The sequence below is a fragment of the Nyctibius grandis genome, chromosome 4, assembly GCF_013368605.1.
Source record: "Nyctibius grandis isolate bNycGra1 chromosome 4, bNycGra1.pri, whole genome shotgun sequence".
Lineage (NCBI taxonomy): Eukaryota > Metazoa > Chordata > Aves > Nyctibiiformes > Nyctibiidae > Nyctibius > Nyctibius grandis.
Window position 1 is genome coordinate 75,019,052 of NC_090661.1, and position 19,256 is coordinate 75,038,307.

The 19,256-nt window shown below is 43.3% G+C and overlaps 1 protein-coding gene across 1 annotated transcript in view; it reads right to left on the minus strand.

Moving 5' to 3' along the window:
* The window catches only part of CDHR1 (cadherin related family member 1), a 48,438-nt gene extending 31,995 nt beyond the window's left edge, over nucleotides 1-16,443 (minus strand). The window contains exons 1-8 of the mRNA XM_068399693.1: nucleotides 16,375-16,443; nucleotides 15,523-15,618; nucleotides 7,035-7,180; nucleotides 6,137-6,187; nucleotides 4,747-4,836; nucleotides 4,162-4,248; nucleotides 2,335-2,451; nucleotides 500-643 (exon numbers count right to left, since the gene is read on the minus strand). Of these exons, the coding sequence (XP_068255794.1) occupies nucleotides 500-643; nucleotides 2,335-2,451; nucleotides 4,162-4,248; nucleotides 4,747-4,836; nucleotides 6,137-6,187; nucleotides 7,035-7,180; nucleotides 15,523-15,618; nucleotides 16,375-16,435 (792 nt within the window). The 5' untranslated portion in view covers nucleotides 16,436-16,443. The remainder of the gene's footprint in view (nucleotides 1-499; nucleotides 644-2,334; nucleotides 2,452-4,161; nucleotides 4,249-4,746; nucleotides 4,837-6,136; nucleotides 6,188-7,034; nucleotides 7,181-15,522; nucleotides 15,619-16,374) is intronic.
* Nucleotides 16,444-19,256: the final 2,813 nt, after the last annotated feature.

The following is a 19,256-nucleotide window of genomic DNA, read 5'->3' on the forward strand; positions in this document are numbered from 1 at the left end:
AGGTGACATCCATGGGACAGCACAGTCTAGAGCATTTGGGCATAAATTCTCCCCATACCTTGCACAACCAGCTATTGGTACCAGACTGATCAGTTAGAAAATAAAAGCATCGTGAGACCACACAGCACACAAACACACAAAGGCTTCTAGCATGATGTGTTCAGGTGAAGTAACCAGCAACCTGCTTAAGCCTTCCACCAAGTGCCTCTGCAGGTCTCAGCTACAGAAGAGCTCTTAGCCACTGTCTGGGCTTAGACCAACATAAATGGGCAGAATCCTTTTTGACTTTAATGACAACAACAGGAAGCCTTGCATGGCAAATTTGCAGTGGATGTAAATAAGAACAAGTTTGAGATTTGGTCAGTTCATTTTGCCTAGGAGCCAAACCAGAGTTTAGGTCTCAGTTTCCAATAAAGCCTGTGCTAGACATCACAAGGCCATCTTGACTGAGGTGTGAGAGATTGCACTTGTTTTCCTACAGGTGAAAACCAGCACTTACTGCGAGTGTATCCTCGTAGACATATCCATAGTAGGGAGTCCCGATGAACATGGGAGGAGTGTCCTGAACATCCTCCACATTGACAGTAACTGTTGTTGTGGCTGAAAACACTTTGTTGTCTCCCCTGAGCTTACCACCACCATCCTAGAAGAGAAGTCATCATCAGATTCCTCTGCTGAAACACGTTTGCAAATCAGCTTATGGCATTACATGCACGTCATGAGCCTTCAGAAGCACAGTCCCAGGGATCCCATCTCTCTCAACACTCAGATTAATCTCTGCTGCCCTATTCCTTTCTCTTTTCAATTCGTCCTGCTCCCTCTCTGATTAGGAAGACAGCTTGCAGTGTTACAGAAGTAATTTCTTATCTTAAAAGTGGTTGTGCCAATATATGCAGTCATACACGATCTTTTACCAATGACACAGGGGACAGGGAATTCAAGTTTTTTGTGGGGAAAAAAAATGCTAGAAACTGATGCAAAAAGTTGGCGACTAAGGTCTACAGCTTTTCATCCCACGTATAGTCTTGTCGTAAACACAAGACAATGTGCAGTAGCAAGGTGGTGCATTTCTAGATGGAAATTAAACAGTGCACATAATCAAAGTCTCTTAGGGACTCTTATGTGATAAAGTGAAAGCACAGAGGAGCTGTGCAGCCAAGAACTGTTAGATAGCCACAGTGTACAAACAGTCTCTGGGGACCTGACTACAATCAACTCTGTGCCACTGACATAGCAGAGCCAATTAGAAAGGCAACTTGCAATTTCAGAAGCTTTTAGCACCCTCAGTCTCAGAGCACCGGCTGGAGGTCAGTAGTCATGTTGGTGTGTAAGAGTGTGAATTGTTCAACATGTCTGCTGTACCAATTCTAAAAATTTCATTTTTTGGAAAAGGTATGCTCATTTTTTTCCTCCTTTTTTCCTCCTGCTTGCCTCCAAAGGCAGCATTTAAAGCAAATTTTGTTACTTCTCCTCAAACAAACCCTGACTAAATAAATACATTAAAAGATCTGTACGTTTTTCATAAAACATGAGAAGCTCAAAGTCCCCATAAGTAGCAGCAAAATCGTCCTCTTTCCACCCAAGTGAGTCTATCTGTGTGACAGATTCCCACAGGATCCCGAGAGACTTTGCTTCAGAATCTGTAAACTTGTAATGCCTGTTATAAATCCTCAGCTGTGCCACAGGCACAGCACTGCTGAGAATGACAGTGGCAAGAAGGGATGTGCAGAAGTAATTGCAGGATTTGAATAAGCTCCTGCCGCAAAGCAGCAGAGAAGTGAAAGAAAAACATCCACAGATATTTCCAGAAAAGAAGTCTGTCACCTGTGCTGCACTGGGTCCAGCTGTGCCCTGTGTCTTACTGTGGCTAGTGACTGTGACCCGCACCGTCTGCCTGCCAGAGGTTTGCCCTTGTTGCGGTAGGGCCATGCTCTGGGCAGCACGAGGGAGCCCTGGGCACCAGCCCAAAGGCTGATGCTTCTTGAAGCCAGGGCTGCATACATCAACCCTTCACTTCTAGGTGACTCTCAAAATGCATAGGTGACTTTCTGCAGTGGGGCTCACTATCCTGGCACCGGGGCCTGAGCGAAATGTGGGAAACCCACTCCCAAATACCCCCAGATGTTGTTCAGTGGCATACACCAGTCACCTTTCCTCCCTCACTTTTCCATGTCACCCCCCACACCTCCAGGTGTTACAGAGGGAGTGACTCTGCTGCCTCAATGTTATGCTTCATGTTTCAGCAACCCTTTAAGTCACACATGTATTCGAACTATTCAGTCCTACTCAAATACAACCCCTCATCTCCTCTAGTTTCAAATAAAAGCTTTATACCTTGGCTATGACGATGACAAAATGTGTTCTTGATTTCTCATAGTCCAGGGTGACCCCCGTTTTGATGCGCAGGACACCACTGTGACGGTCTATTGTAAACTTATTAGCATGGATGTTCTAGAAGGAAAGAAAAGAAGAAACAGCAAGAGATTACAGGTATGGAAATAAGATTGCTGTAGGGATTCATCTTCTATTTCATCTGCTAAGGGAAAAGACTAGAATAATGATACGGTTTGCGTGAATAATATATTTGACGAATTTCACCTCTGTGTGTTTATGAACAATTCATGAACCAAACACAAGTCTCTCATTATTCAGAATAAATCAGTTACCTACAATGTAGATTTTTTTAACCTTTTAGTATTTCATTGGAAAATCTTAAACTTTGGTTAACACAGTTCATGGAAAGGAAGGAGGTAGGGAGGCTTAACACAAAAAAAGATGAGGGGAAAAGGAAGAAGAAAAAAGATGTTATCCCTTAGTGTTTCAAAGTTCTACCAGCAAAAAAAAAAAGCAGGACGTTTGCATGCATAGATTATTGCTATTGTCAATAGAGTGGTGTTTTGGTGATTTTTGCGATATACAAATAAAACCTAAAAGATAACTGATTTCCAAAAAGGCCTAAAAAAAGTCTCCCTCCATTCATTTGGAATGGAGTTATCTATAAACACACCTCCATTTGGGTATCCGTATACAATGGCCACTGTCAGATAATCTTGGCCTTTTCAGTAGATGTCACCACCTGCCTACATCAGAGTTTTGGAGAGGATTTTCTGTGCAACTTGAGAATTCCCAGAGATTGTGCCAAAAGACATGGCAACATCTTTTCAACAAATACACATATTTAGTAACCTTTTTGCCACACAAACATGTCAACAAGACATAGAAGTTTGAAATTGCTGTTCCTTGGCTTCATAGTCTATCAGCTTGCCCGAAAAAGCCATGTGCAGAATTGAATCCTGCACATATATTTTAAATGGATCATAATTGGTGAAATCAAAACTAAATTTCAACAAGGCACTTAAGATGTTCTTTCACAGTATACCCAAGCTCTTAACAGGATTAGTTTTAGTGCTATGTAAATATCTCCCCACTTGTTTCCTTATTTGTATCCAAAGTAAATACTGCAACAAACTGGTTTTGTGTTGTTTTTTTTTTTTTTCTGTTGCCTCTTGAATAAGGGGAACTGCAGCTAATCTGGATGAAGCTGCTTGTAGGAAGAAGGAATTTGGAGGATATAATGAAAAAGTTGCCCTTTTGGCATGCAGAAGGTCTGTAATACAGAAGGTTCACATACAGAGCCCTTTCTGTTCTTCATCAGTGGGCAATACCTGAAAGGCTAGTTTCAAGTGGGCACGGCTTTGTCAGTGAGAAGACTTAGTACCTCATATTTCACACTGTGATCCAGGTCTCAGTTATGCTCCAGCCTGCTACACCAAAGTGCACATTTGGGTTCCCAGTGCATTTTGATTTCTAAAGAAAGCTGTTTCATGCTTTAGAAATCCTATATGCGTACAAGATTACAAGTTAGACTTGCTCTCTCCATCACTCCGAAGAAAAGGCCAATAAGAGCCCTGCCATGAGAAGTCCTGCCAGCAAGCGTAGGAGTGACAGTAGCAACTCCACGTCCTCCTTCTGCCTGCTGGACTGCACTTGGCTGCTCGCAATTAGACAATATCAGTCTTGTCAATCCTTGTTTTCTTGTGCACGGTACAAAATTGGTCCTATAGACACTAGTAGCAGGCTCAACCCTCAAAATCTTTTAACCTGATTTCTGAGATCTCAGTAAATGAGAGATGATTTTTGAAGGTACATGTAATACCTTACCTGCAAGAAGTAGGTTATACTTCCTCCAGAACCCGTGTCTTTGTCCACTGCTTCGATCTTAAAGATACTGCTGCCGGAGGGAGCGTTCTGTGACCAGGAAAAGTTACCAGAGTCACACAGAAGTGGAAAACCATGTGAGTTAGAAGAAATTAAAAATAAGCATGCAAGAAGGCAGAAAAAGAGAGTGATGATAGAAAGAATATAAATGCATTGAGGGAACCAAAGAGCAGAAAGAAAAGAGGGAAGAGATTAAAAATGGAGGAAACCGGAGTAGAACAAGAAGGAAGAAAAACTTTTTGGAATAAAAATGACAGGAAATCTCAGCTAAAACAGAGCGCATCCACTGAAGTAAATTCTAAAAACTCCCAATGACTGAGACCTTGGAGCTTACCCACAAAATAGCACAACTTAAGTACCTACAGACTTATTCCCTAAGTTTACAGTGAATATTAAATATCTCCCCAAACCCCAAAACAAAAGAATGCAAGTTAGTCCTGCACATCATCTTATTTTACTGAAAACATACTAGCTCCTCTTTATATCCTATTGAAATATACTTCCAGTATGCAAAGGAACTTCACCAACCTCTGGGACTTGGACTATGTAAGGTGTATTGATGAACTCTGGGCTCTCATCATTGGCATCCATTACAAGGATCCTGACTTTTTCAGAAACCTGGAGCAGAATATGAAGAACATATTATGACTCAAGCTGATTTTCAACATGTACCTGTTCATTTGCCTACTAAGGTGTAGTCAAAGGCAATGAAAAATTATGTTGTAATAGAATATCTTTGCACTACCAAAACTGAGCACATAAAAGAATATACAGAAAATCCCATAATCCAAAAGAACTTGCTTTGTGGAGAACACCCAGATATCTCCAAACTAAATAAGGAGTCTCAGAGTACTTTATAAATTACAGACTGGGGCTGATTTTCAAAAGCCTTTCTTTTTCTTTATAGCATTCAAGATATCATGATGTATTTTGTAAGAATACATAAAGACTGTACAAGTTGGTACCTGACAGCCAAGAGCATTCATTAATGCCTCATTTGATATTATAATACTAGGTTGCATGCATAATTCAGATGTACAAATGCACGCTACTAATATGTAACAATCCATCTTGAATAAAATATGCGTTCTCTTTCTAAAAATGTAGAAACAAACATATTTGACCAAAAAACCTTCCCAACTGTTTTTGCAAGTGGACATGTGGATGTGATCCCATTGTTTCCTATTTACAGAAGTTGCCAGGGCAGTTGTGCCTGTAGGATGCTGGCACCTCCCAAACATTTGTTGTAGTAATCTCAATTAATTTGAGATGAGGAAGAGTTACTCTGTCTTGTGGCACCTCTAGTCGTGAAGCCCAGGTCCTCTTATTGGCAGCCTCATATCCTGGCTGTGACAGCATCCGTCTGTAAACTCAAAATGCCAAGGAAATTTGTAGAACGAGGACTGGATGCTTGTGCAATGCCTCAGATAAGTCCTTAATGATTAGATGTCATCAAAGCTTTATTCAACAGCAGACAAGAAAACCCCCACCACCTTAGCCTAAGCAAATCTTCTTAATGTCATGCTAGAGAAATGTTGCGGGGATGGAGGGACAGTCAGCGCTTGGGTGTTCAACACTAGTTCTTATTAAGTCATGCATTTCCCCAAAAAGCCTCCAGATCTTTCTTAGGTATGAATCCTACTGAGCTGGCAGTGAAACTTCATAGGAAGCTGCTGTAATTCTGCAAGCCACTAAGTCAGTCTTTCAGCTCACGTTACATTGTAATTATCCTCAAATAGCTGAGTGAGGAGCTGGAGTGAGACCTGAGTTACTGGGAGTTCAGTGGCTCTTGAAACAGCAGGTAGGACTCTAATGAGATTATGTCTTCTGATAAAATGAGATAGTTCCTGTAAGGTAATTTAATGGGAGGATGTATGTGGGGACAGTTTGATAAGCTACAGCACAGTTAAATACTTACTGTACTCAGGCCATCTGAAATACTGACAATAACTTCAATCTCATCTTCCTTCTGTAAACCAAGGAAATTCCTTTGTTAGAGAAATAGTGTTTGCCCTGATTGGAAAAGGGACTGCAAATTTAAATGTGTCTCAGCAGGTAGATGAAAGTAACAACTAACACCACAAAGCAATCACAGCAGAGGCTAGGAAGACCCTGCAGAAGCTCCAGCTGTGGGGCTCCTTGGGCTTTCTGTGGCTACTGTCAAGAGATGGTTGGTCTGGGAATCGCTGTTGTCCTGTAAAGTGCTAGTGAAAATCGTCACCTTTTTCAAGAAACACTCTCTAAAAAGGCATGATTAGTTGAAAATTCTTCTGTCTCAGTATACAGAATTTTGAAGGGTTTACTAAGTACTGTGTACCCTTCCATGCAAAGGAGACTCGAAGGGTTCAGTGTCTGTGTTCCTGGAATAAGGCTGCCTTTAGGCCACTATTGCTGGGAACATCTTTAACCCACACAGTTACAGGTGGGCTAAAGGGCTATGACATGACTAGAGAAGTGTCCTGGAACGCTGCTTACACAAACCTCTACTTCCTCCTAATCACAGGAGAGTCCCCTGTCTGAGGATTAGAGGACTGTAACTGCCCCTAAGCCCTTGATGGGTGTGGGTAGATAGGAATAAAGAGTAAACTTCTCTTTTGGCAAAAGCTGCACAGACAGCTACCAAAAAATTTGATAGCAGTGTCAGTGGTGCAAGTCAACTGGAAAACAACGTGATGGGTGAAGTATAATGTCTCAGAAATGCAAAGTATATTAGATGTTTCAGGGGCAAATAAGTTGGCATTGTCCCTCAAAGCCACAGATCAAATTAAACTGAAGGAAATTCCACGAACTCACAGAGTGGTGCCATTTCACTGTACCTCTCTGTCAAGCTCCTCAATCAGTGTAACATTTCCAAGGTTCTTGTCAACAGAAAAGTACCGTCTTGATCCAGCTTCATAGGCCAGGCCATACGTCACAGGATCTCCTTCTGGATCAGTTCCATTCAGAGTGTACACATGAGTACCTGAAAAATTGGCATTCAACAGCATTTCCCTGTGGTTACTTCAATCTGTGAATATTTCATTGGTCTGTTCCTTAGGAACTTAGCTCCCCTGCGGCAGGCAAAACTTTTGTGAATCAAACCCACTTACTGGGAAATACGGATACGTACACAGTTCAATAGTCCTGATTGTCACCTTTTAGCCTACTGGTTAAACAGAGTTTATCAGTGCTGGTTTCTCTCACTTCAGGCCCTTTCCCGGGGAACCGCACCTAGATCAATACTGTTCACATCATAGTGTTTACATAGATGACAAGCTCTTGACTATCTCAGCCCAGGGGAGTCAGAAGCGATGCTGTTGTACGACTGGGTGACAATCGCAGCAGTACCAAAAGGCCCTCACACACCTCTGCTCTACGGGAACAACAGAATTGCAAACTAACAGGCAGAGGATCTGGCAGCTGAAGGCGTGCTCCTACAGGACTGGACCAAGGCTCTGAAGCTCAGGAGATGCAAAGACATTTGCAGACTTTTCCACTTTCAGAACTAATAGATGCAAAAGTCTTGTTTCCTACTTTGCTCCCCCTCATTAGCTCCCTCTCATTAAATTCTCTGCTTAACACACCCACTCATGCTCATACCAACGAATAAATTCTCCAAACTCATCAATGTATTTCTTTCACAAGCTGGGAAAAGAGAGATTGTTATTTCTATTTTTAAACATTTGAGAAGTTGGTGCCAGTTTTTCCAGTAAACTGACTTTGTTTATCAGAAGAGATACTTCCTGGGGGAGTTGTAACACCCACGTTTTCAAAACATGGTGAGAGTTTATTAGTATTATTTTTTAAACTTACATGTCTGTCATTCTACAGTATGTTAATATCTTCATCCAAATAACTTCAAGCACTTTACAAATATCAGTTAACTGAGCCTGAAATATAAAACACTGTTGTTGTTTCCTTCCAATCCACTGTGCCTTGGGTAAGTTACACGAGATATCCAAGTTGCAGAGGTCTGGAACAGAAACTCTGCTTTACATCTAACAAAGTTTTCTGCACTGGAAATACCGTAGCCCAGTGACTCACTGGTTAGTAGTGAGTTTTGCTTGTGCACAGGACACAAACACGTGATGGAAGGATCCCTGCTAAGGGAGCTAGCACAAAGTTAGCACAAAGGAAGAACACTGTTAAAGGGAACCCAGAAGACTCCAGTTTTAAACTACTGGGGCCCTGAGTTTGAGAGATTTTTAATTCGGTACTCAAAAGTCGTAATCTTTTTCACATATCTGCCACTCTGCAGTGGCAGTGGAGTTTTTCACTGACCAGACCCATAAGCTTCTGTTTAGAGCTTTGGTTGAGGTCCTGCCCACAGCACTGACAGGTCAGCTTCTCGCATGTTTCATCAGTTTACAACGCAACCTTTCACTTCTCATGTGCTTATTCCTTGGCATGCAAAATGTGAAGCAAACAGATCTGTGGGCTTAATGGACACGCAATGTCCAAGCATCAGCAGTGATACTTAGAAACATGGCTGTCTCCTCTGCACAGCAAGAGATTATGCCAAGCCATGTGGGATCTGTGCTCACTTATGAGTAAACTCTCTTAGGGTAATTACCAGGGCAATATTTGGGCAACTTTGTACAGAAAATGTTCACACTGCTAAAACCAACAGGCCCACAGGAGCACAACCAACAGACCCTGTTGGGAGCTGGCTCAGCCAGCCAACAAATAGTCAAGATTTGCAAAACAGGTTCACAAAACTACAAAACACTTTCCACATTTTTCTTGGACTTTTCCCACAAAACAGAGTAGAAAACAACACACCTATAAGTGAGATCCCCCAAAATTATTAGGGAAAGACAATGAGTGGTATGATGAGACACTTCTCCGATTGTAACAACTGAACTGTGAAAGTACAAAGAAATTAAAGGAGAGGAATAAACTGGGGCTGATATAGCGTCCTGAAGGGATACCTGCCTCCTGATACTGCTGTCTACATAAGGGACAGAAATTTGCCTGCAGGTTACAACCAGGCACACGGTCTAGTGCTGTGACGGGGGCTGCCCCGAACTACCAGCACTGGTAGTACACGAACTGCAAACCATTCCTCAGGGACTGGAGGGCATGTGCTAGAGAAGAATGGACTGTGAAAGGTCAGGTGAAAACATTTGAACCGGGGCTTGTCCTTCCAATCTTACAATTTTCTCCCCTACATTTTCTAGGAATTTTCTTGTAAGGAAAACAGGAATTTTCTTGCCGAGAAATGTGAGAAGAAACATTGATATTGGTACAAACTGAGATTACTGAGGTTTGTGAGCAAGTAATGAAGGACATCATTGATCTTTACACTGGACTGTCTGCTTCCTAGCTAAAGCTCATACTTATTCATTTTTCATAATACAGGACACTTGTGTGCCTTTCAAATTGGATTGTGGATCAAAATTTCTTTTCTAGCTCATTATAATTCCTAATTTTGTCTGAGTTGTAATTTCACTGCACAATACTCTCCATATCATTAACACCCTGGGAACACTTCTCAGCACAGTGTTAATGCCAACTAAAAATCTCTTCTCAGTGTGCTGCCTCCACTTGCTGAAAAGGAAATAAATGGAAAAAAAACAGCTAAAATCTTATCACTGAGTACCAAGTAAACAGCCTCTCCCTGTCAGAAAGATATGGGAATAGAAGAGTCTTTACCCTGGGGATATGGCAAATGCCATGTAAGGGCCATGGTTGGAAGAGCAGGAAGCTCCAGGTACCTAGGGGATGGTGCAGCATGCTGGGACGGGGAAGTCCCAGGGAGCTGCGTGCTGCTCCCTGGGAGCCGCACCAGGCTTTCACTCTGTTTTCCTATTCCATCTTAAAAGTCATTTGCTCTTTGCTCCTGCCACTCAGGCTGAATGGCTGTCCCATGATGCCATTGCTCCATTTTACTTCATTTCTGACTTAAACTTATTCATGGCCAGCCTCTGTCCATGTGCTGTGAGGCTGGTTTTGCACTCTCATTGAATACACACTCTCTCCCTCTCTGCTGTGCGGCATTCAGCAATCAAATCCCCTCCCTGCCATGTTAAACAAGCCAAGCACATTTTGGACACGCTCAGTCCCCCCCGCTGTCCTTTGCCACCATAGCTGACATCTGTTAATAAGATGCTGAGAGGAACATGCATGGCCATGCTCCCAGGACAGGACACCTCTGTTCCCAGTGTCACAGCAAACACCATCTTGCTCCGGGTTACGCACCTGCGCTGCCCCGTCTCAGCCAACGGCCCATCTCCCCACCAAGAAAGGTGATGGACAGTTAATGCAAAGCCTACGGATGGCTGTTTTACACTCCAAGCTCACCCCAAGCAAAGGGGAGCTCAGGCTCCTGGAGGATGTGGACCACACACCAAGACTACCTCAAAAACGTGCTCCTTCCTGAGCACCGCCAGGTGACTCATAGAATCATAGAATGGTTTGGGTTGGAAAGGACCTTAAAGATCATCTAGTTCCAACCCCTCTGCCACAGGCAGGGACACCTTTCCACTAGAGCAGGTTGCTCAAAGCCTCATCCAGCCTGGCCTTAAAACACTTCCAGGGAGGGGGCATCCACAGCTCCTCTGAGTAACCTGTTCCAGTGTCTCACCACCCTCACAGGAAAGAATTTCTTCCTAATATCTAATCTAAATCTACCCTCTTTCAGTTTAAAACCATTACCCCTCATCCTGTCACTACATGCCCTTGTAAAAAGCCCTTCTTCAGCTTTCCTGTAGGCCCCCTTCAGGTGCTGGAAGGCTGCTATGAGGTCTCCCTGGAGCCTTCTCTTCTCCAGGCTGAAGAGCCCCCGCAGCAACCAACCCAAGGAGAAGCCATCTGAGGGCAATTTTCTGACGTACCTGCAGTTTCTGTTAGAAGAATAAAACCAAAAGTGAAGGCTGTAACACCTGTGAGTCCTCAGTGCATCTCTGAGCAGTGCTCTGCTTTGCAGGGGGGCTCCATCTTGTGCAGCATTAGCTCTGCTGCAGTGATGCAGAAGGCAGGCAGTGTTTAACAGTTCTGTTCTGGTAGCTTGTAGCTTTCCTAGTGAGAGATTTTAGCTTCTACAAAAAGTTGAATATTTTTGCACCTTCAAGAAATTTAGCCTTTCTGGAGTTGGCTGAATGTGAGGTCTTGGCGGGTCTCTAGATTCCAAGACACAGCTTGGGCTAAACTGTCCATGTCTGTGTCCTTTCTAATCAGAAAGGAATTATCATTTTCAAAAGAAGTGTGCTAATTCTTTCACTCGCATATTTTTTTGTGACAAGGAGGGATGGATATAAACTGTGGGCAGAAAAAATTCCTTGCGGGTTCAGCTACTATGTCTGTGAGGGATGAAATACAGAAACACATACAGAGAGATGGCAGAGCACCAGAGTGGGAGCGCTGAAGGAAGGATGAGGAAACACATTAGCAGGGACTCTCACCAGTTTGGGGAGCATCAGTTAGATTAGGGTGATAGAAACAGGGAAGGAACGATGGGTACCAGAGGGGACAAGAGGGTTCTCCACAGCCAGCTGTGAATGACGGCAAGAAATGAGACCAGGAGCATGTAGGAACAACAGGGGAAGCTTGAAGGATGGAGGGACCTGAAGTGGTGGGTCAGCCAGTGGGAGGTAGCTGGCACCGGTAGCTTTGATCAAAGAACTGCCACCGCAAACTGGCTTTTAATGGGGGGAGTGCATACCTGGGGGCATGGGGAAAAACAGAAATGAAAACTGTAAGGATGAGAGGCATGCAAAGGTCTCCAAAGCACTGACGATGCTTGGGCTTTGAGAGAGTAATGAACTTAGGCCTTCTGAGTATGCTTCAATCCCTTGCTCTGCAGCTGTTCTCAGTCCCACTCTGTCCCCACTATGAGAGCTTACAGGGATTAATGAGGTAAGATGAAACAACCAACCTGAAATAGCATCCCACACATGCCTTAAGACCTTGATTAGGAGCACATGTGCATTTTGTATGTACACAGGCAACTCTTTGCAAAGAACTAATCACCCACCTGCCCTGCTGAACAGCCACAAAAACTGCAACTGCTCTTTCAGTTCAAAACTTTTCCTATTCTTAAATCTGGCACTGGAAAGGGCTGCTGTTCTGGCCCTTCTTACCTCGAGGGGTCTCATGCTCTGCAGCAATAAATGGGATCTGGGAATCTGCAGACACTTTAAAGCTTTCACACAGAAATAGCATTTGCTGTTTTTGTGATAACTTATGTCACAATGTACGTAACTTGGTAGATCACAACTATCTGTAAGTAAGCAAAATTCCACAAGGGAAAAGAAGGTCAAGTTAAGGATGATATGACCATGATAATGTGGTTTTCTTGAATTTGATGTGTTCATGCAGCTGCAGCACGGCAATTTCTCTTTCTACAGTCACACAGAGAATCCATCGTCTCCTTTCAGTGCTCCAAATGTTGCATGTCCCTTGCCTACAGATGCCTGGGAATATAACTTACACACACCACTTTGCCAAGTGCTTGTAATCTCAGCGGGGCCAAAGACTGTAAAATTCCTGGAGGTTTATTAAAACTGGTGTCCATGGCATTGCTCAGATCAGACACTAGCTGCTGCCAAGAAACCATCCTGCCTATGACTCCAAATTTTATGTAAGCACAGGGAAGACCTAATGGCAACCTGCCCATTTTTGCAGCACCGAAGCCTGAGTGAAGCCATCCAGAATCAAACATATGGACATTTTAATTCCCCTGTTTTGTCACTGATCATCCTGCTCAAACTGAAAGATGACTGCTGGAGTGTGCATGCACATGGACACGGGAGACCAGATTCCTTCTCCTTCTTCTGGAGGAGATCAGGGCAGAGGGCTGAAGAGTAAGAGCCTCCTCTGTGGTGCAAGACCCACCACTGGGGCCCCAGAAAAGGGCCAGCCTGGCAGCCATTTAGCACGGGCAGTGTGTGAGCCCTCACTGAGCTCTGGCATGAAGCTCTGTCAGTGCTCTGATGTGAACACTGGTCCTCTCACCCTGCGCAAAGCTGAACACACACCCAGCACTGTAGCACTGAAGTCGTTTGTATTCTCCTCTGGGAGCCTCCCTGCCAAAGCATCCCCGAGGAGCGGCTGTGCTGACATGGGTGGCAGGTAGCAGCAGCAGTTTGCGCTGAGCAAACCCCAAGCAGCCACATCCCAAGGGAACTTCCCAAAGTGCTTTCAAAAGAGAGGACCCTGCAGTACCCACAGCTTTTAGTCAAGGTGTTCTGGGAATTAGCCCAAAGAAGCACTGGCAGCTGCGTGGCAAAGCTACAACCTTTAGACTTCTAAAATGTAAGGTCTTCTCTCCCTTTCCCAAGGGTTTCTCTAGGCCCTTTGCAACAGCCTAACCTCAACACCTCCTAACATTTCACCTCAAAGAAATGCTTTTGGTGGCACCTTTAGAGCTTTAAGCCAGAAGCTGCTTCTCTCTTGTCTTTTAAAACACGCTTATACAGCAAATTAGAAGTACAAGCCAATGTAAACACATGTAAACACATTCTGGATGAAGCCAGCAGGCATGAGGCACAGCAGCACTGAAGAGGGAGCAGCTTGAGCTTTATCACTGCTGCAGCCAAAGCATAAGCTCTCCAGGCACCTCTACATACCTACTCTGGTTGCTAATGTTACAAAAGCACATGCAAAAGCCCATCCCGTATTTGTCATTATTCTTGCTCAGGCTAGTTACAAGAACGCTAACACGGGCTCCGATCCCTCACACTGCTGTTTTGCTGTCAAGGCATGCACACTCTCCTTTTTTTTTTGCCTGAAGCTCCAGATCAGATGCACTGGGTCCCAGCACTGGAAAATTACTGCTGTACTATGCTGCTGCAGGGAGTGCTGTCATCTGAGAGAATGTGCAGCACTGCGGTCCTAATAGGAAGGACATATTTGACTGTGTTGCGGCTCTGTGCCATCTTTAGCTCCTCATGACCACGCAGGTGGCTGGAGGCTCCCAGCAGTAGCAGGGAGAGGCTGATGCTCTGTAAGTGTCTGCGAGCTGGCACCACACCAGCGGATGGGAGCTTGATGGCAAGCGAGCGAGTTGTACTGCCTGTGGTTTGAGTGGTGGAGTTGGCAACCACCACCCCAAACAAACTGAGTCGGGGTCCCATTTTGTGGCCGTCTGGCATTACAAGCCTTATCTACACTATTAGACAAGCAATTCCACTGGCTAATCTTAGTCCAGCAGTCAGCAGAGCTGTCTGGATCGCCAAGGCTGAGCGAGTGTGGTTCCCATGTGAATCCGAGCAGATGGACAGCAAAAAATGCAGCTCCTTGGTCTGCCTCTGGCTTTTGCAAGGGCCACTACAGTACTGTCAGCCTTCAGCGGAGGTTTCCAACTTAAGCTTGATGGAGCTTATAGCAAATCCCTGCTGCATCGTAAGCAAGCTGGTTTTAAGTTCATCAGCTGGATGCGTCATTTCCACGCTATGTGCCACCTTCTCCCCCTCCTCTTCTCTGGTTGAGGGTTAAGGGAGGGTTTGGGGTGCACCCCTCTGTGCAGCCATCTCTCTCCTCTATGCACGAGACAGCTAATAAATGAGTGCTCTGCTACTCAATTTGCAATAGCTAAGTACTTCTCTGATTTAGCCTGTAAAAGCTACACACAACCAAGAGCAAATCCTAAACAAAACCTCAGTGCAATGTTTGAAAAAAAGGTGGTGTTCATCACTGTAGTATACTTTCCATAAATTTTTTTAAATGTTAGGAAATTATTCTTCCCCCACGGAAAATATTGATTATAAATCACCTTTGTGTTCTTATTTAATTTTTCTTAATGCAACTATGGTTAAAAGAAGCATAAATAGACCTGCCTCAAAATGCTGAAAGCTGAAAAATATATCAATTTTTGAATTTTCAATAACCAAAACTAAACCTTTTAAAAAAAGTCAGTTATTTAGACAAAGCAATTTTCACTCCACGTAGAAACATTTTCTACAATTTGTACCGTAAATGTGAAAAATGTGATAACTGTTTAAAGAAAATCATGCCTCTCTTACTTTTCAATGTACAGCTTGCTTTTACCAAGGCTGATAAAATTACTAGCAACTAGGCTTTCTTCTCCTAAGCATTTACAGAATTGGCAAGAAATCCCTCACCACCATAAATTTATTTCTGACCCCAAAGGTCTGTGCTCTGATGCTGTAAATAGATTGGTGGACCAAGAAAAGGGGAGCTAAAATTAATGTTTTAAATTACAGCTACAATTCAAATATGTCATTTTAAAGTGAGGCCAATTAAAAGCTTGTGAGAAAAACTTGTAAGACCACAGTATGACCACCTACAACACAATATATGTTGCTAATCAAAAGAGCAAGCAGCTCCAGTTTCACAATTTAAACTACTCATTTTAATACTGACCAACAGGTGTGTCCTCCGAAAGGCTGAAAAGTGCCATGTTCCCGTTTGTGCTTCTGGCTCCATTATCAAAGAAATAGGGGGCATAATTTGCCTGAACTGCAATTAAAACAGAAGACAAAGAAAAGCATTTTGTAGGCGGCAGTTATGTGGCTTTGTTACCTGACTCTCAGTAAACATGAGCTGTTTTGGGAATACTGTGAGTGCATAACATACACAGTTGCTGCAATGGACTTTCAGAACTATATCTGTACAGATATTTTTAATAAAATTACTTCTGCATGCCACTGTGCCAGTATTCACACAGCAGCAAAAAGACAAAGAAAGTATATGAGGAAAAAAACCCCAACAAACCAGAAACAAACCAAGTAGCAGGATCTCTCTAAAAAATCTCAATCAGTTCCAGACAGCTTCATTGCAAAATTAACCTTTTCAGCTTGAAATGACTGTACACCCTACTCTACACACACAAGTCTAAAACTTTCACAGTGCCTCGGTACCTTACTCAATATTCTAAGCACATTCTGTCTTAAAATTATGCCTACTGCATGAGCAATTAGCCATAATTAAATAGTTACTTACTTGCTGCCAGACAACAGCAAACAAAGTTAAAAAAACAAAAACAAGAAACAACAAATTAGTTGTCATTCTACTGACCGACTGTTAGAGATTCAACATAGCCCGTTTGAAACAAAACACCAAATATATAAACACAGAGGGTAACATTTGCACAGGGACGTTGCCAAGGAAAATATTTCAGGACAACATTACCACATCAGTAAGGATTACTACAGGATTTAAGGTTACGCTTGTATCCTCCTATATTTTTACTTAACAAAGTGATCATTTACTCACCCAGGCAAATGTGCACCAGACTGAGAAATAAAGAGGGGATGAAATGCCTTACATGCTTCATCCCAGTGAAGAAAGGGCCAATTTCTTCTGTTTCAAGGGCTTGTTTTTTTTTTTTTCCTCTCTGAAAGGTCCAGGAAAGTGTCCTTCAGACTGATGCAGCGCAGAAATGTGCAAGAGGCAGTAACAGATGCTAAGATGTTAAGCGGATGACACGTCTTAATTTCTGAGGAATTTAAAGAAGCTCCTTCCTACCACCTAATTAGACCAATTACTTTGCAGAGAGCTGTGGGACTCATTTCTGACAAGATTTGGAGGAATCAGTGTAACTCTCATAGGTTGTGCTGTTAGTACTGTATTTGTGCTGTCCAAATACACAAGTCAGAGAGAAGGTAAGGTAGAAAGCTGTTGTCTTTCTGAACTCTATCTTTAATTCTCTAAGCCAGTCCTCTCTTTTTGAGAGCTAAAAGAGGTTTCTCTTTATTTTAGCTTTAGTAGTCTTGAGAAACTACAAAGGAAGAAAATCTAACATTAGCAACAAACAGTAAATGTGATTGTTACTGTTTTAAAGGAAACAATCACATTTATGATAGGAAAAAATACACAAAATTGCATACTAAAAATGCAGAAGTCAAAATGTTCTTTTTATGAGCTGGCCTGATCATTTAATTCTTATACTGCATGAATTTCTTAAAGTACATTTTGCATTCAGCAGGTAGTTTTTAACCAACATACCAAAAAGTGTGTTTAACCACCAAGACGTGGAAAAAGGTAACAAAGTAGCTTTTTTTCATTACTTGTTTTGATTTTCTGCACATAAAAGGTGTTTGCACTAATTTAAAATATGCATCATCCAATAAGTTACAGGGTTAAAAACCAGCCACTCCGGGAAGTTGTTCACAGACAAAAGCTTATGGCTGCTTAAAAGGGACTTTATCAGTGGTAACACTCAGCTTCCCATCAAGGAGATGTTCACAGGGTGCCTTAGCTGTTGAGAGGTGACCCGAGGCAAGGCGCTCGCCCTTTAAGGATGCTCTAATGGGCTTTTCTCTTTTTTAATTAACAGCCTGCGTGAAAGAAATGTCTAAGAAATTAATCAGTCCAAGAGCTCTCCGTTGCAGTGCTTTAAGGCGTGAGAGAAGCTCCGCTTTGCCCGCAGCAAAGCCGGCAGGCGGGGAGCAGGGCCGTGCCCAGCACGCCGGCCCCCCCGAGCCGCGCCTGCTGCTGCGGGGCTCGCCCAGCCCTCCCCCTCGGAGGGGAGGGACACGCTGCGCAGTTCCCACGTGTTTTTCCTACAGAAGGAGCTGGCACTTAGATCCTGCCGCATATTTACAGCGCACCTTACCCACCGGTTGCTGAACGACCGCTGGAGGAGGCCGTGGGAGAGGTCTCGGCTGCAGGCGGTCGCTGCGATGCTCCGCGCTGCGGCCAGGGCGTTCGTGCACCGCCCGCTTCCCCGGAGCTGCGGGGAGGACACCTCTGCCTGCGGAACAGATCAGCTGTAAGGCTCCCAGAAGGGCAGGAGTAACACTCTTGTGCATAATATCAACAAAACTTACCATCCATAGTGGAACTTGCCAAAGAATGGCACAGAGAGCAAAAGCCTAAAAGGGCTCCAAACCAGATTAGACAAATTAGTGAAGATTAGGTTCATCTGTGACTAGCAAATGTGATGACACAGGTGCAAACCCCGTCTCAGTAAGGCACTAAATTACCACCTCCAAGAAGCTCGAAAGTTAAACGAGGGGAAGGCTCTTTGTCATCTTGATCTTTTCCTAACCATCTCCTACAAGATCAGACCTTTGGTGTGACTCCGTGTGACTATTCTTGTAGGGCAGTGTTCACAAAGGCTCCATGTCGAACCAACATGTGCTTCGGCGGTGGCCTGTAAAGCTCAAGGGAATGCAGCAGGCAACTAAGAAAAACAAATGTATTTTTAGTGCATTTAAATTCACGATATGGGGCTCCAAAGCTGAAAATTGTGTGGGAGGGGACACACATATAGAAGATGGATATAAATGTAATCCCTGTTAAAGTTTTAACCTTGCCACCACTGTCAAAAGTAATATTAAACCACTGATAGCATCACAGAAATGCACCTGCATGGTGCTCAAAAGGAAACATAAATAACACCTAAATGTCCTCTCACCTGCCTCCTCAATCCAGAACTAACAATACAGTTTTTTCTGCAGAGTGTTTTCCCAGAAAAAGTGATGGAGAGCTCTTGTCAAAGTTAATAGCTGTCTGTTCCCCTGGTTGCATGCCCTGGGGATCTAAATCTCTAGGGCCCGTATCTCCAAGGAAGCAAAATGTCTCCTCACTCCTCCTGAATTTCAATGAGTTTGAGCTCTTAATCCCCTTAGAGTTTGAAAACCTAACTAATATGTGTCTATGCGCACTCAGATACATACCTAACACAGCAACACTCTGACAGAGTATTTTTTTCAGTCAGAAAATATTCTTTGATCAAAGCTAATACATGGAGCCAGGCTGAGTTTGATGAATTTTCTCCTTGGGAAGAAAAGGGGCAGGAGGGGGTTTCAGGAGAGCAACATACTCTGTCCCAACAGTTTTAGGAATGGAAGGATGCCACTCTCTATATAGAGTAAACTTTCTATTTCATATATTTTTAGCTTATCAAGTAGCAAGAAACATAAAAGAAGAATGAAATATACCTATCTGATCTGAACCATTTCATTTCCCAGGGTGTTCTGTTTGTTTACTATTCAGTATGAAAACAAATCTAGAAAGATCCAGTATTTTTAGAACAAAAGTTCTGGGTTTGGGTCACTGATCAGCAATATCTATGAGAGTTTGTTAGACAACCTGAATTTTTATAAAATAAAAGTTTAAATGTTGAAGGATGCTACAATAATGCAGTGAGT